General features: G+C 37.6%; 1 protein-coding gene across 1 annotated transcript in view; it reads right to left on the bottom strand.

Moving 5' to 3' along the window:
* Positions 1-23164, bottom strand: part of LOC115629716 (neurobeachin) — a gene marked incomplete at its 3' end in the record, with an annotated part of 104933 nt that extends 81769 nt beyond the window's left edge. Inside the window, exon 1 of the mRNA XM_030526237.1 lies at positions 22904-23164. Coding sequence (XP_030382097.1) covers positions 22904-23164 — 261 coding nt within the window. The remainder of the gene's footprint in view (positions 1-22903) is intronic.
* Positions 23165-23789: the final 625 nt, after the last annotated feature.

The following is a 23789-nucleotide window of genomic DNA, read 5'->3' as shown; positions in this document are numbered from 1 at the left end:
ACCAGGTTGCCATTGGCCCCTGGCAATGTCCTAAGACAACAGACCAGCGGCAACAATAACAACAATAAGGGAACCAGCAAGCATCAGCAGGCATAACAACAACAAAAACAACAACAACAACAACAACGAGTTAAAAGGCCAGCCATCCGTCTCTCGTACACAAATCCTTGACAGCGGCAACGTTGGCAATCGGGATGCTTGACAGTTTGAAGTGTGAGGCCGCCACTCCCAGCGCCTCCCCGCCCCCGCAATCATGCACACAATTACTTTTCAGGCTTACAATTATTATTTTATGGTCCTGCGATGCAGGGGACTTCAACTTGAATTGCCGCTTCTTGACTCTGCCCGAGGCGCACACACGACTACGCCCACATCTATCCATAAGCCCAGGCACACATCCCCAATCGCACCTCCGCCACCGCCTTCGACCAGAAAGCCAGCCAGCCAGACAGACAGTCAATAAGAGCCGCCTACAGATTGCTTTGCATGTGCGCCTTTTCTATCGGCTCCGTTCGTCTCCCTCACTCAGCTTTAGCTTTCCCCGACAAACATTAGAGGCACTTAAAAAATTTTCAATGCATATTATTCGCTGATTGATTGAGTGATTGATTACTGGGAACGGCAGCGCGGCTGCTAAGTAGACAAAATTACGCTTACGCCCAAAGAATTGCGCTGCGTCATGGCCAGAGGTGGGCGCGTGAAGAAGCAGTAGTCCATAAAGTTGATAGCCGTGATTAGCGTGATTAGCGTGAGGTGTGACCTGAACACAAAATTGCGCACGCTCTTTATCCCCATTCCTTTTTTCGTATCCGATATCTTCTTTCAAAGAAGATAATTTATGGAAAAAAGCATTTTAAAAATAGAACGAGTAGCATCACAAGCGGAAGAGAGAGAAAAGGGAAACTGGTGTTGCTTAGCGTGTTGGTTGAGTTGAATATTAAAAAAATAAAAATAAAATGCCACTGACACTAAAAAGGGAGAGTAATTATAGGACTAAATGTTGAAAAATGAGCTTTAATTGCGCAAAAACAAGGCTAATAGCGTGCGATGGCTGCTTCGAGTTATGCTAAGAGTGCTGCGTGACTTGAAACCATAAATGTGCATAACTATTAAGCTTTGCTTGCATCTTTAAAGGGGCACAAAAAATAGTTAGATGTATTTGTCTTAGAGTTTTGTGTGGGTGGAAAAGTGGAAGGGTGGAAAAGTGGAAGCACGCGATATTGCTTCTGATCAAGAAAATCAAGCAAGTCAAGCATCGTGATTTGCATATTTGATCACGCACCCATCTCTAGCCGCAACCCCCAAGCAGCTACAAAGTGGCCGTCATTTATTCATTCAAGTATGTCTGTGGAAAGTGTTGGTGGCGGGAGTTGGTGGCGTCGCAGCCTGACGACTGGCAGATGATGAGGCTCCGCTTTATAGGCCGGCCGCGCCTTGCGACTCGATTCCATTCAAAGCTTTACAAATTGTCATTTGAGCACAAAGAGTGGTGACGACGTTCGAGACACATACACATAGATGGCATTTAGATAGATGGAAAAGTTGTAGACAAAGCCGGCGAGTGAGCAGCAACGAGGGCGTCGAGCTATTAAGTGCAAAATGGCTGCGCGACTTGGCGACTTGAAGGCGGCTCGATGGCGACGTCGACAGCGCTACATAATGATATCGCCCTAACCCTAGACGTCTGACATTGTTGGGTTGTATGACAAGCGCCGATCCAAGCCACGCCACGCCACGCCACGCCTCGCCCCGTGCCCCATGCGACCCTGGCCGAGGCCGGGGCCATGCCATTGGGCGCGCCCGTTAGTTTCCATTGTGTCTGCGCAAGGTTGCCTCTGAACGTCAATAATTGAGCGTGAAATATGATTTCAGCGAAAACAAACAATAGGAAAATGATACTTCAACTAATGGCTTTATGGAAGCTGCAATACCCTACACATGGCAGAGCGAAACTCTGGAGAGAGTGGATGACAAAAGTAAAGACTAAAAGTATTAGGCTAGAAATTGTGTTGTCCTCTGATTCATATTTAGGTTTTTCATTTTTTTGTATTATTTATTGTACTTATTTATGTATTATTTTTTTATTATTATTATTTATTATACTGAGCTATGAGCCCGACTCATAGCTCATTTGTGTAGCACTCGCATTGTATTGAAAATGTTCAGCTTTAACAAACGTATTTAAACATTGAAATTATTTACTTAAAACAAGAGTGGGTCCTAGAATTTAGTCTAATTTTTAAAAATATAATTAAGTAGCGAGAGCAAGCAAAAATCTACTGTAGATATGTCGTCACTGTTTGGAAGCTGTGGGAAGTGATCGACACAGCCAGGCGTGAGATCGTATTTGTTATACAAACAGTTCATGTACAAGAATTTGTAGTGCCTCCTCCCAAGCACACAAGTGTTAATCCAGTTGAAAGGATATACAAATCGCTCTGGCCAAACATGTTTGTAGACCTTAGCTAACGCTCACATAACGAGTAATGTTAGCTGATATTGCCAGCAGTTATTGCCGTCGTGCTGCACTTCGCTTGATTGCAGCTTTCCAGATAATGCCACGGATTTTTGCGCTGTTCAATTTTCAAATGTGTTGCCAGCACAGGCGACGGGTATGCGAGATGGCGAATGGGGTGGCAGCTGCTTGACTGCGCTTTTCAATCTGCACAAAAGGCGCACACAACGTATCCTCGCGCGCGCATTACGTCGTCGCTTCTTCGCATTCCTGCTAGCAAGTCTAGCTGCCAGGGGGGAGGTGGTGGATGGTGGAAAAACAACAACAACAACAACAAAATTAAGAAGCGCTCGTTGCGAGAGAAATATAAGAAAAATAATAAATGTAATGAAAAGGGGCTGTCGAGGGGCTCTATAAGTAAGCCACTGGCGCGCCATTTTGTAAGAGGGTGAAGCAAATTTCTGTGTCTGGAACTCAAAGTAAGCTCACACAGAAATAAATAAATGGACAATAAAAACTATTTATACAATTTTACAGTTTTTCGTGATTATTATATAAACAATGGCCACTCATAAATATTGAACCTTTCAAAAAAATTCTAAGAATAATAGCACAGTTTTGCATAAATTATGTGTATTTTATTGTTGAATTTTCTTTGCATTTTTTTTAATCTTTAAAGAATAAATTCAAAATGATTAAGCAACGAGCGGAAAATACAGCAATTTTAGCCCAAAAGTAAATATTTATTTGTTAATCATCGGCAGCTGAAGTTGTGCCTAAATATACGTATAAAGTGTTTAATTAAAAACTTATATCACAACGATTTTTTTGAACTGTGAAATTGTGTTTATAAGCTTCTTAATGAGTTCGATTTGAAGTTTTTGAATGAATTGAAGACCAATATTTTTTTTGTAAATGAATCCCTTGAGTACAGGCAGAAAGGACACAATTAAAAAAATTGCCACTAATATGAAATCCAACTGAATATTCGTTGTAAGACAAGGAGACTTTTTTAGGAGCACTTCCAACTTGAAGAGTCATTATAATGAACCAGCTCAAAAAAGGGGGACCTGAAAACGTCAAAAAATGTCAAGAAAGATTCTGCCACTAAAATTAAATTAAATCTGTATTCTATTAATCAAAAGAAAATAAAAGAGGCATTTAAATTTATTTTGAATAATTGATTTTTTTTCATCTCAGCTTTGCTGTTATACAAACTTTAAGCCATCCATGTACGCTTTTGTTTCATGTTCCATCGTTCGGAAGAAACGAGCAACAAAATTGTCGATTCGTTGTCAAAGCTGGAATGTTGACATTATCCTGCCACGACCACGCCCCTGACTGGCTGTTGAGCTCAACTTGAATGTGCAATGCGGTGGCTCTGTGCATGTGAGCTTGCATGCATGTGTGTGTGTGTGTGTGTGTGAATGTGATTGTGTGAGCGGTAGCGCAAATATTGTTGCATACTTTTGCGCGCGCTTTTTTCAGCTTACAGCTGAAGACAAAGCACGATGACTTTTTTGCTGTACTCGTATGCCTCGCCTGAAATTAAATATTTGCAGCAAGTGCCGCATTGTGGTTTTTCAAACATTAAAAGCCATTGCACGTCACCCATAAAAACCAACTACTACGTAGTCCGCCGCATTAGTAAAAATAAAGTAAATGAGAAGAAAAAAAACGAGCAATAGCGGCAGGAGTTGGGTGGGGAGAGCAAAAGATGCAGGAGAGGCACAAAGAAGTCAGGTCAAGTCATGTCAAGTCAAGCTGAGTGAAGGCAGAAAGGGCCAGAAACAACCAGAAACCAAAACTAGCCAACCAGGCACTTTGCCTAATTAAACGCGTCAGTGCCTTTTTTATATTTTATTTTTTTTTTTTTTTAGTAGTCATATTGCTGTTTCTGTCGCTGCAACGTTACGTGGCAAACTGTAGAAAAGATGGCGAGATTGAAAACTATGCCAAGTGGCCGCCACTCAGCTATGCAAAGATGTGAGTGCGCCAGGTGGTGGTGGTGGTTCACAGAGTTTGCCGCAATTCTTAATTTAAATAATTAAAGAAAACGCAAACCGGAACCAGCCAACAGCAGCCAGCAGCAGCCAGCAGCCAGAAAATGGCAAACTCTGGCAAGGGCCAACGACAGATACAGATACGAGTATGATTTTGTAGCTGGGATTGGGTCCACCGAGCGTGGATGGACTGCTGCTTCACCTCTTTTTTCGTGCACTTCTATCAGTGCAAAGGCATCAGCACTTTTCATTTTAGCACCTTTCAGCAATAAAATTTTCTGCAAAACTCAACAATTTTTGCGCTTAGACAAAGGTAACAAAAGTCGTCACACGCCCACTCACAAACCTACACACACACACACACACACACACACCCAAACACACACACAGCCAGGCCCACTAGTGTTTGGGTTATGTTGAAGTGAGATCTGCACAGCCAGATAGGCGCACAATTTTAATGAAAACCTGTGCAAAATACAAGTATACAAAAAGAAAAAAGTGTATGCTGGGCTTGCGAGAGAAAGTTTTTAGGCAGTCCAGTCTAGTTTCCAACGCTGCTCCTTCATCGTAAGGACGAGCTTAGACGCGTCGAGTCGTGCCAAGCGACCGATACGTGCTTAAGATAAGACGCACGGTGCATAGAAGCGGAAGCGATAGTGTTGCCCGATAGCTCAAATGTCTCACTGAATGACTGAGTGAGCTAGCGAGCGAGTGAGTAACTGAGAGAATGAGGGTTGAGTGTTGAAGCAAGCCTCAAGACCTTTCTCTGGTAACCACGGCCAGACAGATAAATTGCAAAGATGCTGTCTGGACTTGAAGCTATCATTGCGAAGTGGGTACAGCTATGTATACGTTTGTGGAATTAAGGAGCTTTGTTGAATAAACTGATAGTAGATGTTTAGGCATTACAAGCCGGTTTCCATTTTTGGTTTCCCTTTAACTTCTCATTGAAATTTTGCTCAGTGTCACATAAAATTGAACTCTCAACTCTCAATCGTTTCATATCTCGCAGAACTATTTAAAATCTCATTAAGCCTCGCGTTCAACACAAAGTCATTTTATTGTGTCTAGTGTCTAGAGTATTACTACTTTTCCTCCTCTTGAGAGAAAAGTTTTCAATGTTAAGTTAATTTATTTAAAAAAAGTTAAATAGTTAGGCAGTTTAAAGTTACCCAAATGTACAGCTTACTGAAAAGCGATTACCAAAGAGAGGAATAGAAGACTTGTCAAGATTTCAAATATTTTCGGATTCCCTGATTGGCTTGGCACAGGTATAAGAACTGAGCGAATGAAATCACAAAATTAATGAAAAATTGGAGCAGAAACAAGTATAAGGAAAGATTTCAATGCAACAAATAATACAAGGCTATTAGATAGTACAACTTATAAATTATCTATGATGTTATGCATAAAAAAAAAACTACGCTGGCAACAGGGGGAAGAAGTGCTGAATTTCTTCTCTCAAAACTTGGCGTGTTTTCAAGCTTTATTTGTGAACTAAGAGTTATGGCATTCCATTGCAATATATATTTATGATTAAGTACAAATATAGAATATATATAAATTTAAGAAGCAGCTGTAATTAGTTTTCTTGCCAACAAATTGCATTGTGACACAAGACCATGGGAAATATTTTTAAAATCGTTAATCTGTATGAAACAGCTTCGATTATTTTCTATAGTAAAAAATCATAAATCAAATTTGATTTTGAAAACAGACATTGTAAATATTTTGAAATAGTAATTTCCAAATTAAAGACAGCATCTTAAGAAAGCTCAATTGACTTATTAACTAAAAATATAGGATATATATATTTATAAAGAAGCTATAACTAATTTTCGTCAGCAGCTTAACATTGCAAATAAATTATATGGAGATACCACAAAATGTGAAATATTCGGTTAATTAAATTTACGAAGCTTTGATTTTTTTTTATAGTACATTGTAGACATACGTTGTAGATATTTTGAAATTGTAATTTCCAAATTTATGTCTGAGCAATAGAACTTCTCTGATGTCTGCTAATGAAATATTTTCATTTTAAAAGACTTTGATTGTTTTGTTTAAATAAATATTTAGTTTTCATTTATATTTTGCAACTCTTGCCAATTCTGACAACCCTATGCGATTGTTGGGCAAACAAAAAGAATCTGACATGTTCGCATCAGTTTGTCATTAAAGACGCCGTTAAAGCAGCATGCGGGTTTTTTTGCTTAATTACGTTGCCTTTTGCTTTTGGAGCAATGATGTGCAAAAGAATTAAATACGTGTATATGTATATGAATAAATATACATACATATAGTATGTGTATACGTACGTGCCCCCATACACACACACACACACACACACACACACAAGCAGGCAGGAGGAAAATTGACTAATTGAATACGTTGAATGCCAAACGCATTTTCACAGTTGAAAGCCCAAAGCATACACAATAGACATGAACGTCCATTGTGAATCAGTTGAAGACAATGGCGGTTGGTCAGGCAGACAGAAGACGTGTTTCTAACTACAAGAACAGCAACAATGCCAACAATACATGCATAATATTCAATCCATTTGTGGTGTGTGTGTATGTGTGTGTCTGTGTGTCTGTGTGTGTGTGTGTGTGTGTGTGTGTGATTGCAAACTGACAAGTCAACTAATTATGTAGCCAAGGTCTTGGGCGAACAATTAAATAAAGCAAGAAAATGTTGCATAGAACTGGGCGCACTGACGAACGATTAGCTAAGCCAAGGAATAAAGAACTATAGACTACATAGCTGACACACACACACACACACACACACACATACACACACATATACATATATTTATAGTATATAGTAGAGTAGTGGGAGCTCACATGATGAAACTTTTGTTCACTGCCACTTTGTGAAATTGTTTGCCATATTTGCTACCAAAACTTTATCACTCGGACGCACGCACGCACTACACACACACACACACACACACGCACGCACGCACACACAACACACCAACATACATACAGTTATATGTATGTGTTTACAGACTCACTAATCAAATGAACAGATGAAACTTAAAGCGAGCAACTGGAATTCGAGCAACAGTGCTGTCGCAGCTTCAGGAAACGCGCATTGAATATGGAATATGGCTGTCAAAACAATAGCAGCAGCCACAATAATAATAACGGCAGCAAGAGCAGCAGGAGCAGCTAGAGCAGCAACAACAACAACGTCAATAAACAGTCAACAATGGAAGAGGAGCAAGAGAGGGAAGGAGTCCAGCTAGGCCAGTAATACTAAATAGAGTACACTGTGAAAAGCAAGCAAAACCGATTTACAGTGCAGTACAAGTATTTTAGTTGATATTTGAAAAATTTGCATGAGAAATAGTTTCGTTGAAACGAATATTTGAGCTCAAATAAACACTTATTTGAAATGAACTCACACAACCATTTCTTAAACAAATTTTTAAAATATCAACTAAAGTAGTACTGGAAACTGCTAGCCAATATTTTAATCTTCGAAGCCCGCGAATGATAAATTAGAAAAATTCATTTAATACTCGAAAAGGATTGTGCATGGCGTGCATCTGTTAAGTAGAATAGGCAGAAAGTTCCTTGTTAGCCTAGAAGGAACAGAAAAATGAATACGACGTAAAAGCAAAGAGGAATCAACATCTCCGACATTAGTATACGGAACGTCAGGTTTAGATCTTAAATAAAGCAACAATTAAAGTGAAGCCGGAGCTTACAAAAAGCATATATGTACAGCCGATTGGCAGTCAAGATTAGACATCAATAGGCGAGCCAACCAACAAATATTTAATTTATTTCTCTCTCTGTACAACCTACCATCTACACACATGCAAGCACACTCACACACCTACATGCATGTGTACGTGTATGTGTACATATATGTAGCTAAGAGCATTTATTAAGTAGGCTATATCAAGTTACATACATCAGCAACGACAACAACAGCAACAACAACAACCTCAAGTTCTGATGAAGTGTATGGCAGCGTGCAAGTCTGTTTGTTTGGTTGTTTAGTTATATGTGTTGTTGTTGTTGTTGTTGTTGGTTTTGGCTAAGCTAAAAGTTTGTCAGAGCATGTCCGCTGCTTTTGGTGTTGGTGTGGCAAGTGGCACGCTAATTAATGAATTGGCATAAGTTTCTTACTAACTCTGCCTGCTCACACATGTGCAGCAACTGGTCACACACCCAGAAACCCAGACACACAAACACGCTCGCACAACAGTTTGCCAAATTGCTGGAGTTTCTGTTTCTGTTGCTGTTGCTATCGTTGCCGTTGCCGTTGATGTTGACTTTCCTCTGGATATTGCTTGCTTTATTTCTTTTTGTGACAACACACAAAAACACTAACAATGTCGACCATAAAAATGCGGACGGTGTCCATCAAGTTGTATACACAGAGCCCGAACATAAATGTCATTTTCTAAATTGGCCCCCAAAAATAAAAGTCAACAGAGAATGAATTCGACGACCACTTCATTGACAATGATTGCAATTTGTTAACTCTGACTCATGATGGGGCTTTTAAAATAATCATTGCGTTCCTCGATGACGACCATAAAGCCAAATATTTACCAAACACCAATATCATGTCTATTTCAGAACAAAGCAAAAACAAAAACAAACATTTAACAAGAGCAGCACTAACCAGGTAAGATACGGGGAGATGATCGATGCATGTGTAGTGAACGTTTTTAAAGGTGTCGTCAAAAAAACACATGCATTCTGACTTCAAATTTATCTCAATTCAATAACAAATTGGTAACAAATCAGTCAATAAAAAAGTCTTAGATACACATGTACAAATAGTGTAACCATTTGCATCCGAGAATTGTCGGAATTGTTTTACTTCTAAATGTTAAATTGATTTTTTGCAAATTGTTTAATTTATTTATTTAGCTCTTAAAGCACCATTGGAACCATTTCCGCTGTGTTTTCCACATGTTTCATGGAGGAGCTATACATTTTTGTCTCACAAAAAACTGTGAGTATTTTTTATAAATATTTAACCATCATGTAATGAAGATAGGTGTAAATAGTAGAGAATGTACTTATAAGCAACTTTTTTTTGTATAGATCCTACACTTCTTTGAGACCCAAATGGTTAATTCTGTTGTCTTTGTTGCCTTCACAACTTATTAGACTGATTGGCTTAACTACGGCCTACTTACTTTTAGGTTTAAACCCAAATTGAAATGTAGCCAGCTCGAAGCTGCAAGCGACCAGGTGTTAGAACGTAAGGTAAGATAAGAAGAAAGCCTGAGGGGAACAGATCGAAGAGTTCCTCCGATTTTGCAGTGGGGAGACTCCAGCAGTTGAAAGCTAACATAAAAAGAATGCTAGAGTAGAGCGAACCAATTTGAAATAACTTTATTATTATAAAAAGGTCCACTCACTTATTATAAATTGCCAGCAGCTTTTAGCTTTTCTTTTAAAGTTTTTAAATTTTATTTTATTTTCAAATAGCCACCCACTCGCCGATTATGTCGTCTTTTCATATGACGGATATTAGAATTTATTTAAATTTATAATTTCAGTATTACTCTTCAAGCTCAGGAACGAACTTGAGCCAGGCTCCTAGTTTTTAGGCCTTAAGCTAATGAGTGTATCAGCTTATTTTCAATTTGTCTATTTAAGTCTACTGTTGCTTACATTGATTTTTGAAATAATTATTATTCGAGCAAGGACACTATTTTGCTTAAATTGCATTTTTTTTTGTATAAGTTAGTAGAGGTTTTGTAGATTTAAGGAATGCAGTTGTTTGCTAAATGTTTTTTGGAGACGCTATTTTCTGTATGCCATGCGGAGTGAATTTGTAACTCTTTAACAGATGAGGGTAAATAAATATTCTAGTATGTCATTTAATTAATCTAAACGAAATATTCTGTCAATTTTTTTTGTGCAGAAATACTTGCTTTTATGTAATCATGATGCAATATTATTCCGCTACGGATTCTTTTGGCAGCATAGTGAAGAAACGTATGAGGCTTTCAAACTAAAATACTTACTATACATGGATTCACACATATTTCTCACACTTATTGAAAAGACTTTTGTAATTTTTTACCACTCATAAAAAAAAACAGATTCTACAATTAATAGTAGAGACCTTTGTATCGGAAATAAAGACGCTCCCATATACACGCACAGCACACCGCAGCTCGCGAAGAGTGCAATAAAAAAAAATGCACATAAAAAACAAGCAAAATAAAATACAAACAAATATAAAACCTAATGCACACGTAAGATAAAGCTGCTGTTTTATATACCTACATAGCTATATATATGTGTGTGTGTGTGTGTGTGTGTGTAATACACCTGTGTCTGTGTCTGTGTGTGTGATATGTTTCGCTCATTCCACTTAACAACAAGAAGCAAAACATTTTACGTATTGTAAATCTTAACCGAAAAAAGGACATTAGCCGCATTTTGTCTTGGCCAACACAACGACACACTCATTCATACACACACACATACACTTACATATATTCACATACTTGTACACACACATGCTCCACTTGTGCATGCCATGCACGTTCGGCAGGCGCTGTTGTGTTAGTTTGGGGCTCCGGCACGTTCCTACCTACGACAGCCGAAAGGTGGGGCGCTTAGTCGCCTGGGCAGACACGAAGAGGACGAGCTTACGGCAGGAGCTGTGCGGCAGCGAGGCTGAGGAGCATTGTGACTGGTGTTTTGTAGCTAGTTTAAATGCTTGGCGCTTGCCATGCTCATTTTTTAGTGAAGTTTAGAAAAGAAGTCTACGACGTGTACGTGCAATAACTAACATACAAAGATGTACACCAACACACGCACACGCACAGACAAAATACAGTGTGCCATGCAGAAAGTGAAGCACAGAGTCAAAAACTTCTTGCATTGGTTAAACTATTTCTGAACCTTAGAATATTATAGTTCAGCTGCGTCGGAGCTGCGAGTATTCTTGAAGATGAAGAGAAACTTGCTATCCTATGTATTTGCCATATCTGAAGGATCAAGCACAATACTACTTGATGGTAGATATGAAACAATTCCACTTTTCAAATGAAAAGAAAATAGTAATGTAATTTACAGTCGTTGCTCAAAATATTATGAAACTATCGTTTTTAGGTATTTTTGTAATTTTATTAGGCTTTTTTATTTCTTTAGTTTTTAACATCGCTGAAATATATAAATTAATCTATCAATCATTCCTAGGGGGTAAGTTTTCAAACTGTCACAACATTTTTAGGCAGTGACAAAAAATTAATAAAAAATGAAAATTTAAAATATGTACATACAACTATAAGTAAATATAGTTCTAAATGAAAATAGTTTTTCAATGTTGTTTTTTATAGCCGAAAACTGAACTATGGGGCAAAAAAATGGGCAAAATCAAAGTTTGAGTTTTATTTTTGATCAAAAAAGAAAAATTAAAGAATAATCATTCATTCATGAGTTTTATTTTTTGCTCAAAAAATAATGATTATTGGCTGAGCTGTAAAGCTTTAATCAAAATTAATGATTATAATGTGAGAGAATGAATCAAATTCAAAAATAAACATTATTTTGTTGTTTTTATAATAATGATTGCAGTCCCTGAATTTTTCCCTTCCCCTATTCTCCCAGTAAGATCTACAGCTTAACAGCTTTCTACAAAATATGCGAAATGCTTTCGGATTAAAATTAAATTAGATGCTCTCTCCAATGATAATGCAAGAATGTGAGCTCCAAGAGAGCGCCTTCTTCTTCTTCCACATTATTGTTCGATACCTTTCTAGCCCAAGTATGAGTAATTGTGCAATCGTTTCGATACATGAATGTTAAACAGATGCTATCGTCATAGTCATGCCACACTGACAGTATGCTAGTTGCTGGCTCTGCTGAAGCTGTCGCTATATACGAGCACTAGTACATAGCGGCGAGAGATATCCATTTAGATGAACGATACTGCGAACAGCAACGATGCCAATTCCCTATTTTCTGTCCGTAGTTACACATGTAGGCTACACCTGCACGGCCAGCAACGGCATCGGCATCAGCATCAGTGCTTAAAAGAAGCGGTAAACTAGTCGAATTGTATGGCGGGCTTACTTGCGAAGGACATACACAGCACGAGTAGAAGAAGCAACAAAAGTAACAACAACACAGCTATCCTGGCGGTGCAATAAATTTAAAGTGGCAATTTTTGTGAGTGGAAATTGCAACTGAAAATCACAAAATTTCAGATGCATCGACAGCGAGTGCGATTGAAATAAAAGTTGACTTGGCCGCAAAGTAAAATGCATTCGAGGAGAGGAGGAGTAGTCAGAGTCAGTCAGAGACTTGTTTATCACCAGCAGCTGGAGCTTAGATAAGGGCAAGGCTTCGTACTGACGAGCTGGTGTTACCTAAATAAGTAGCAGTAGTACCATATTCCCCATAAGAAGGACCATTGTTTAGAATGCATGTGCAAGTTCAGATATGCAGTTGCTAGTCTGATGAGAAAACTTCATTAAAAATGCATTCTATAGATACCGTCTGTCATGACTAAAGTGGTTTTTGGTTGCGAGTTAAAATGCAAGAAAAAAATCACTTCTGTTTTGGTTTTCTACGGCCTATAGAGACTATGATAAATAAATAAATAAAACAGATTGGTTGTATTTTGCGAAATAGTTTAAGTGCTTAATAGAGAGAATGTTTTCTTGATTGAAATCTTGCACCATTTTAGTTAAATGGAACTTTAAAGTTGATTTTCAAGTCTAATAATAATAGTAATTCCTATCTTTTGAAGAACATTGTTTGTTTGTTAATATAAAGTTGTCTCGTGAAATGTTAATTTTTAGTAAAATATAAACCATTTCTTTGGTGGAAATTTATAACACTAAAGGACTGCAAGAAGTAAGTTAATCAATCTGCACAGATCTCAATAGGGTTATACAATTAATTATGTAAATTACATTTTATTTTATGTGCGAAAGAATTGATATAAGTTCTATATATACTTGTACTATATTGAAAATCATACATAATGGTTGATTTCGATTACTTTCGAAATTGATTTCCTTCTGCGCACTAAAATTCCATTCAAAAAATTTGAATTGTAATTTCTGAAAATTGCTTATTTTACAAGTAATATAAATGGTTTTTGGGGAGTAATTTCATTACAGTTCCAAATATGTATAATGATAATACCATACATTGCTTGATATGCAAGACTGTTGAAGAACTAAAAAGGCTTTTCACAGAAAAAAATACAAGTATATATTTATTTTATACTGATTGAAGTGAATGCTATGTATGATATGTGCAGCCCTTAAGAACAACTGTTGGTTTCCCGGTTTAATGGGCTTCTGAGTGGGACTTACTGTAGTTTACAATTTATAAACTGTCTAATTTTCAAAATGTCAACAACTTGCTTCAGACGGCAGTCACAGTTGCAGTGGCATCTGCCACGCCACGCAACCGTTGTTTACTGTATACCATAGGCTACACACACACACACACACACACACACACACACACACACACACACATACTCACAGGGATGGCATTGCGTGATAAGCATGTGCTTGAAAGGCCTCAAACAGCAGCAAAAGCAACAGCATCAACAACATCATGAGCGGTACACACACACAGACACACACATACCCACACACATCGTCGTCGCTTGAAGAGGACAAAGCAGAAGAGTGGAAGGGTGATGGAGGCGGCCGCTGCTGCTGCTGCTGCTGCATGTTTGTGCATGTTTGTTGGTCCAAGTGTACACAAATTTGCATAGATTTGAAGCAAATAGAAACGACTCGGGACTCAGGCGCTGGCACCGGCACCGGCACCGGCATCGGCACCGACACATAGACACGGAAATGTGCGTGGCACAGTGTGGCGAAACTGATTTGCATGTTAGAGTGAAGGGAGGTGGGGTGGCGGAGGTGCAGGTGTGTCATATAACGAGCATTGGCTTTAATAAATGCCATATTGCCACACTATGCATAGCCACTTGGTAACTGAGCACCTTCTACATCTTCTCGTCAGTATGTCTACTATATATATAGTACATAATATATTCATATATACATATATATATGTGTGTGCAACAAAGTGTGTGCCTGGGTATGTGTGTCTGCGTGCAATTAAGGCTGCAGCAGGCACACAAGGGTCTACGTCTATTCAGGAGTGTGTCGCTATCCATGCAGATGTGACTGCAAATAGATGATTGTATTTATCCACCCGGCAAACACAAACTGGAACGTATTCCCATTTGAATAGTGTATGTATTATGAAAAAGCCATCGAGAATGATAGCGGAAATGTTTCGAAGAAGTCGCAAAAAGTTCATTCACTTTGCTATAAGTTTAATGCGCCATTAGAATACAAAAGAAATTAATTTCAAAAAACTTTTCAAACAATTTTCAATCAACTTCATTTCAAAATGGCTAACAAGCTTATAGAGTTAAAACTGCTCCAAACAACAAAGATATATGTATAAATGAAGGAAGTCAAGGAAAATCCCTAAAATTGTACAATAATATTCTACTAAAATGTTTCTCCCATTATTATGGGTGATGCCAGCGGACATTAGACAAATAAAGGGTCAACATTTATGTACTTCAAATGCGAGAGGAAATATCCTAGAAAAGAACAAAAACAAAGGTTCCCAAAAAATATAAGTTGTCAGCTTGAACTAAAACAATAAAAAAGATAATAATGATATTTAAACCATTTTAACTATCTATTCATTCTTAAGACGGTTGGAGCTTTTAACAGTTGGAAAAAATATCATAAAAAGCGTTCGTTAACTTTTATTAAATGGTGAGCCAATTTGAGCAAAGTTGAGCGTTCACGTTATTTTTTTTTTTTTAAAGAGTATTAAAGTGGACGGCAAAAATAAAGAAAATTTTATAAGCAGACAAATGATTCCCCGAAAGTGGTTCTGAGCTGAGATCAATCAAGAAATATTGGGCTTTTTTTAATAATATTAAAAAAAAAAAAAAAAAAAATTGTTTCCAGTTTAATGTATTTTAATTAAAAGCTTTAAGCTCTCAGGTTGAACAAATTGAAAAATAACTTAAAAAGGTAAACAGGATTTTATGTATAGACTTAATTCATTTAATGCTCTTTCTCTAAGTTATCGGTATCGTATATAAACATCGGAATAAAACTATTTATGTTTTAGTTAAGACCCTATTATAGTAGTTTGATGCATTTAAGTGGGACACATGCCTTAGTAAATATAGATTGAAATTAAAATATATGGATCAGTAAGAAGCGAGATATAAGTGGTGCTGGAAGCTGTACGTCTTTAAAACTAATATAAGTGTGTCCTAAAAATTGTTCTCAATTGTAAATCAATTCACATGGATATAGTAACCAAAAAGCCAACGTAAATACTCGCCAGCAACAGATTAAAACAAGGCATTAAAGACTCTCTATCTCCCTGTCAATTCAGCACTAACTTAAGCATACGAGCATATAAAGAGTTCTGCCCTAAATTGCCAAAAACTGCTCTCTTTGCTGGGTGGACGATAAATGCAAGCAAATATATATATATGTAGATATATTATGTACATCGGTGTTCTCATATATTTACCTAACAACACGCTTGATATGCTGAGGTTTATTTTCCACACCGTTTGAGTGGCAAAATGTCACCATACGCGACCAACAACAACAACAACAGCAACAGCAACAGCAACAAGAAAAACAAGCATAAGTACAACAACAGTCGCCAGCTCCTCTCGCCCGGTGTGTTTGCATTTTTGTTCGCTTAGAAGACCCACACATTTTATTCAAAGTAGAGATGAATGCGTGACTGCAATGCCAAAATGCCATTTTCATATTCCTCTTTCGTTGTCGACAACAATAAATTGATAATTAAATTATGTGACAAATGGTTTCTTCAATATTATATTAACAGTTGCTTCAACATTTTGCACGTTCAAAAATATTTTCCTTTTTAATAAGATTAATCTATTAAAGATAAATACTCAACATTTGGAGTAACAACAATAAATTTACAAATAGCAAACAAATTCTCATAAACAATGTTGAGCTTTAGAAAATTTTAAAATTTCGACAACAAGTTTCGTCCTTTAAGAAGTGCATGGGCCCGTTATTTAAATCAATTGGTCTGGCGTGTAGCTTTCATCATTTTGGCTTGTATCGATAAAAAGTGCATTTGCAAAATTTGCGTTTGCTTTTATAATTATACACCAATGATTGTTGGCTAATGTAAATTTGGCTTAAAAGGAATGGCTACAAAATGGTTATCAATTTCGGTTATCGAGTTAAAAACCCGCTTGAAATTTACTTTTAAAACCGCTATGAATAATTAGAAAACCCGCTAGAAAATGAAAAGAAATATTTCGAAAACTGTGCAGTAAGCCGCCTACAAATAGATACAAACCCCATTAGAAGATGCTAGGAACACTAAACTATAAATAGCTGCAAAGTCCGCTGAAAAAGTAGATAGATAACCCTTTCATTCATAACAGGTGTCGTGCTATTGGTTTCGTCACAGAAAAGGTTGCCGATCCAGTATTCAAAACCCTTACATACGAAGTGTCACTTTGAAAATACTGCGTTTGGGTGAGAAAAAGAATCGGATCTATGGGTTCGCAATTCGACAATGCTGTTGAGAACAAACAGTCTGTTCTTCCTACAAACTCGTATATGATTTTAATTATGAAATAACAATTTATTTCCATATCTACATAATTCTTTTTGCATTATCACGTAACCATCCCAAATTCAAGGCGAAATCGTTGTTGGTGAAGAGTGCATGGCACAGGAGTACCTTGTCGTCCTGGCCACCATCATGCCTAATGCGACTGCACCACCATATTAAGTGGTTTCAAGTGGTGGTCCGACAACTTGGGCACCAAGTGCCAGACTTGGCTAACTGCGGCAGAGTGAAAACAACAACAAAAACAAAATCAAAAAAGTAAAAGTGTTTCTCCTGCTGGGCCGAAGACGCGCGCACAGTGCACAGTATAATTATACGCACGCACTCGAGAGTTGCGCGCAGCCAAAATTAATTATACAAATTGTACACAAATCTCCGAGAGAGGGGACAGGGGGCAGGGAAAGGACAACCGCCACAGCTGATGGTCGTTGGACGCCAGTCACCGGTTGTTGCCTCAGTAGCCGCATTAATTAGCGTTCATCAATCATAATCAGGTTGGACCGCAACTCTCGGCTTTGTGTGCTTGTGTGTGTGTGTGTGTGTGTGTGTGTGTGTGTGTGTCGACAAATAAAGCGCAATTTGTCGTCATTATACGGAATATTGAACCTAATAATGCGCATCAACATCATCAATTTCAAGTATCCGAGACATTGCAGACGAAACTTTGCCGAGGTGCGCAAACAGCAGACCTGCCCAAGTAATAAGACAGATAATAGACAGCAAAATACTAACACAAACACATATAAATAATCCCTTACAAGGATAGCAAGGATGTGCAACATTATGTTGGAATTTAAGCTCAGATTGGAGCTATGCTAATAAAGGCACTGTAAATGCATTTCAAAGATTTTTTTTCAAAGGAGAGCCAAGTAGATGCCTTCAGCTCTATTCTACCCACTACCTTCTACCTTTATTCAATTGCTATATCTTGAAATAGCCTTAAATGTTAAATTAGATCATTAAAGTAATAGCTTAAAGTAATATTCGCTACTTGTACAGTATGGGTTGGTTTTGTTTGATTAGTTTCCTATTAACGGCTTGTTTGAAACAATTATTTAACTGTAAGTACACCTAGCCCTTCCTTAACACGAACTTGATCATAAATTTGTCTCCTTTCCGCTCGAATTTGAAAAATATTTTAAAATGAAGAATATTACTTTAACGCACTTTTGCAAGTCATGCACTTAATACATATATGCCATGGATTCGGTGATGTGCAGGCTTTGAAGACAAGGTTATCGATAATGTGCAAGAGATGTTTGAAGAGAAAGTAATGGACAACGAATTATTATTTGAAAAAAAAAGTTTACCTTATAAGGTGTGCTACAAATATCCGTTAAATGCCAATCAACATTCGCAAAACCCTTTTTTTTCAAGTAGGAAAACGGCTGATAATTAAATTAATGAAATTAAATATGACAAATGGTTTCTTAAATTTTATATTAACAGCTGCTTAAATATTGGGCACGTTCAAAAATATTTTACTTTTTAATAAGATTAATCTATTCAACATTTGGAGTAACTTTTTGTTAATTTTGAAAATCTTTGGTCTTTAAAAACAGCGGAAATTTGAACATGAAACATTTTGTTTGTGCATTTGTCGAAATCAAGGAACATAACGCTATATTTTGTCTGGAATCCATGTCTCCCGTGTTAAGCGAGGGCTAGGTGTACTTTTTGTGAAGACAACATCTTATACGAATCTTATACCAATTGGTATTATTCCGATCAATGATAAATGATCCTAAACCATAAATCGACGCCAGCCACAACAGGAAGTGGCGCAAAAAAGTACAAATTCGAAAAAGAACAACATTGTAGGACGCTGTCAAAGCTGCCTTTCGGCCTGGCACCTTGGCAGCTTGGCAGCATTGACAATCATTTTACACTTGGCAGGATATTATGTAAATTGCTTTTCATATTTGTGCAACATTGCCACATACATATACATACGTATAAATATATATACATATATGTATAAACACGCACACACACAGATAGCGAAACGGAGGCAGAAACAGCAAACAAACGGGGAAACTGATGAACTGGATATGGAGAATGGAGAATGGAGACCGCAGGGAGGGACAAGTAAATCACGTCTGTCTCTCTCTGTCTGTCTGTGCGGGTGTTGATGTCAAGCCAAAGGCGGCGAGGTTGAACCCATAGGCTCGTCATTGGACCGACTGTCAACTAACGGCGCCTGCATCATTATGGGCTCGCACGTGCGCCCGTAAGCAGGCAACGTCAATGCCTGATTGAGTGAAAGAGTGACAAACTGAATGAACGTTTGATAAACAGACAAACGGACATGTGTATACAGATCTGGCAGCGGACTGAAAGACCTAAAGAGACAGACCTACGCAGACATGTTTCCAACGAGCTACACAGACCGTGCCCAGAAGTCCCAAACCCAAACTCGAGGTCGACCCCAATTCTCAGGCCCAGGACTCTCAATGCGCCGCACGGCGTCGCCACCATGGGGGGAAATTAACGATGCGTAAAAAGTCCTTTCGGTGGTTTTTATTTATTTACACTCAAATATATGTACACACTCACACAAACGCATGTCAGTGCATGTCTCTGCTTTTTGCAGCCTCGCCAGCAACGGGCGAGCAAAAAAAAAAGAAGTGTATTCGCCGCAGTGTTTCTCTCCGCCGACATTTGTGACATTTTTAATGCAGAAAACGCTTAAAATTCACAAAATGAAAATGTTCGGTTTGACCGAGCGATGGCTGGATGCGGCGGAGTGGGAGGGGAAGGGGGCGCCGCAAATGAAACCGATTGAGTGTTAAGCACAGACGACGACGACAACGACGACAACGACGACTGCCAATTATATTCCCCAGGCGCTTGGTTGGTATCATAAAAAGGCAATTAACACTGATGGGCCCAGTAATAAGTATATCAGCGAGTTCTTTTAAGTTGAAGGTAAATGTAAAACCATAAATGAAGAACGAAAAACAAAAACAACAAGAAACAAACGACCAGTGTGAAAAGAAAATGCAGTTAATCAATCAAAACAGTGAGGAAATTGCGCTTCCTTTGCCACTCACAGTGCCGGTTAAGAGTAAGGACTAGCCATTGAATTAAAGGCACACATCTTGAAGCGCCCATAATTCAATACGATTTCATATTAAGTGGGGGAAATATAAACATGCTTCTATCACTTAGCTATATATTATAGTTCGGAAAGTGAACACATTATAGGACAGAAGCTCCTTTGGGCTCTGCTGTTTTAATATTTTATTTTATTTTATTTCTTTTTTTAAATTATATAAATTTTATACAAATCTACGTTAAGTAAGAAACTCTTTCAGATCTTTGTGGCGTTAGCAGCTCTGTTGTTTAATTCAAAAACCCTTTCAATTTTTAACTCTAAGGGAAATTATGGAAAATTAAATTCAATTAAATCTTCCTTTTTAAAGAAAGAAACCCTTTCGGATGTTTGTGGAGTTTGCAGTGCTGCTGTTCTACTATTTCAATCTTTTTTTAGGAAATTATAGAAAATTCAAAAGCATATATTATTTTTTCTTCCATTATATATCCGTATAATTTACAATTCCACTATGCGTTGTTCGTGGGCCAAACATATTTATGATTTGAAATATATCGATCTGAATGGCATATTTTATTTGGGCAATTTTTAAAATTTCATTTCAAAATCAAAGCGTATATAATATACATATATATTGTATTTTTGTGTGTACATTTGTTTGTTTGATTTGGACTGCTTTGATGCATCGATATTTTTCTCCTCGATTAAATATGCATTATTTTATTTTCGTTCTGGTTGTGAAATAATCAAGCAGCTCGCCACTGCACAATGATCGGAGTTGACATTTTCAAAAATGCATATGCAAATAGGTACTATGCTTGTATATATGTATGTGTGTATGTATTGGTGTGTGTATGCCAATCCCAGGTGCATGGCATGTGAATTATAAACCTGGAATAGACTGCATTCATATATGTATATATGTATGTATAGTAGTAGGTAGATGAAGTCCGGGGAAAACAATGAAAAAGTGATATGAAATGTTTGGCAATTTGTTTTCAGTTTACTCAACACTCTTGGCCAACCAAATAGGATTGTCTGGACAATGGCTGTGACCAGCATGATGGCTCTCCAAAGGATGTTTGCTTTTAATTATCTTACACTTCCGAAATGAGCGGCACGTCAAGTAACTTACCTGCAAGTAAAAAGGGCGAGAGAGAAAGAGAGAAGTGGGATATTAGTGTTGGTTGGACGAAGGCAGACATGTAAGATGTGATTATGCACACACACACACACACACACACACACACCCACATACATATACCCATAGTCGTATGTAGGTGTGTGTGTTACGTTTGTATGTATGCATTTATGGCTATAGAACAACTTAGACGCATAAAATGCTGTAAAATGCACAGAAAATTGAATTCAGACCAAAGTCCCCGAAATCGCTCAGGCATGAGCACACGCACGTTTGTCTATATGTAATCGTTTGTATGTACATTTATGTATACATATATATATATTATAGCTAATTGTCTTTGAATATGTGTGTGTGTGTGAGAAAGATGTGTCGGTCTAACTCAATGAATCAAAGCTTTACTCTCTGTTCAAATGATTCTGTTTGTTTAGCAGAAATGTGCAAAGCCTGTCATTCGCAGCCCCAAACTTCTCAGTTACTTATATACATACGTTGCCGGCTTGAGGTCAAGAAATTTGTTAAAACACATGTGTACATTATGTTGTAAATATTTGAATGGTTTTTTAAATGGTTTGTTAAACAAATTTTGGTAAAAAAAACTGAAAAGCTTACAACAAATATTTGAATTCGGTCTCAATTGCTTAACAGATAATGTAAATGGAATGGGAAGGAAATGCAAGTAAATCGGAAAGATATTCCAATTGTTGATTGGTTGGTTAAACAAAAATTTTGGCAGCAGATTTAATAAGCTTACAAAAAATATTTAAATTCGGTTTCAATTGCTTAACAGATAATGTAAATGGAATGGGAAGGAAATGCAAGTAAATCGGAAAGATATTCCAATTGTTGATTGGTTGGTTAAACAAAAATTTTGGCAGCAGATTTAATAAGCTTACAAAAAATATTTAAATTCGGTCTCAATTGCTTAACAGATAATGTAAATGGAATGGGAAGGAAATGCAACTAAATCAGAAGGATATTCCAATTGTTGATTGGGTATCTTGATTGCTCTGTATTATCAAGAACTAGACAAAATGTTTTGCAGCCAAATTCTTCAACACATATCCTTCAATTTGATTTTAAGTATTTTGATTCATAGCTATAGTTCAGCCGACGAACTCCAATTCACAGCTCTAGTGATAGTGTGCGTGGCATACAAAAAAAAAAAAGGCTTCCATGTACATATTTGCCGATTTACAGCCTATTGCACATTTTGTTGATCGGTGGTATAAAAAGGAGCAGAAAACTAGTCGAGCGCAAATCCAAAACTGAATTAAATTGTGCAGCGCATGATGCTACAAAAAAAGATGTGGCATGAACGATGAGGAAGATGGGAGCGGGTGGAGGATGGCAATGGACTATGAATGATGGACCACGCACAATGGATTTTGTCTGTACTCGTATGTGTGACCATGGCAATGGCTCAATGATTGAAAGAGTCTGTTTTTCGACTGCCTAACTCACAAACATACATGCATACATACTATATATCTTATATACTTGTACTTATAACTCTATTATTATTTGTTGTTGTGGTTGTTATTGTTGCTGGCTCTGCTGCTGCTGCTACTGCTGTTAAACGCGTCGAGCTGGGGGTCCCAAACTTACCGAAAATGCCTTGAGAAATACTAGGCACTGGATAATGCCCTCCATGGTGTCGCCAGTGAGGCAGAATGTGCCCGTTAGGTGGCGCCCCTTGCGCCCCACTGTGGCCGCGGCCAACGAGGCATGCACCAAGGCACGCTGTTGCCCGCCTTTAGTTGCTGTGGCAGCGGCAGCGGCGGCGGCTGCTGCGGCGGTTGCCACCACGCCGCTGGTGAGGGCGCGGGGCAGAGGCGCAGCGCGCATTAGCCGCTCCAAGGAGTCCATTTAATGTTGTTGCTATCGACTTGCTTCTGTGATTGTTGTATTTATTATTTTTTTTTTATTTGTTCTTGTTGCTGTTGTATTTTGTTGTATTTTTTGGGCGATTTTGTTGCATTAACTAATGACTTGTATGGCCATTTTACATGTTGTTGTTGTTGTTTCTGTTGTGTTTTGCTTTTGTTATGTACACTAATTGGTTGCTTGTGCTGCTATTGTTGTTGTAATAGTGTTGCTTGTTGTTGTTGCAGTTTAATAGTTGTCGTTGTTGTTGTTGCAAATACATTTTATTCATTGTTTAACGACTGTTGTTATAATTATATCTGCTGCTGCTGTTGTTGTTATTAATTGTAGTTTATTGTTCTTTGCAAATTGCCTCACGCATATTTTCGAATGCTTGTATTATTTGAATTGTTTCTCTTTTTGGGTTTTTGTTAAAATTGTGTTTGTTTAGCGCTCATTCAACTAAAATTAGTTCAATAATAATAAAATGAAAATAATATTTATTTTTGCTGTTGTTTTTGCTCATCTTTGTTCTCTGTTCTCTGATGACAACAATGTACAAGAATTGCCAATTTACAAAATATTCGACGATAAATGTTTAACCACCACAGACATAAAAAAAATGAGT

The sequence above is a fragment of the Scaptodrosophila lebanonensis genome, unplaced genomic scaffold (genome assembly GCF_003285725.1).
Source record: "Scaptodrosophila lebanonensis strain 11010-0011.00,11010-0021.00 unplaced genomic scaffold, SlebRS2 tig00000163-arrow-arrow-pilon, whole genome shotgun sequence".
NCBI classification, from domain to species: domain Eukaryota; kingdom Metazoa; phylum Arthropoda; class Insecta; order Diptera; family Drosophilidae; genus Scaptodrosophila; species Scaptodrosophila lebanonensis.
Note: the sequence above shows the minus strand (reverse complement) of the source record. Positions and strands in the feature narration are given on the sequence as shown.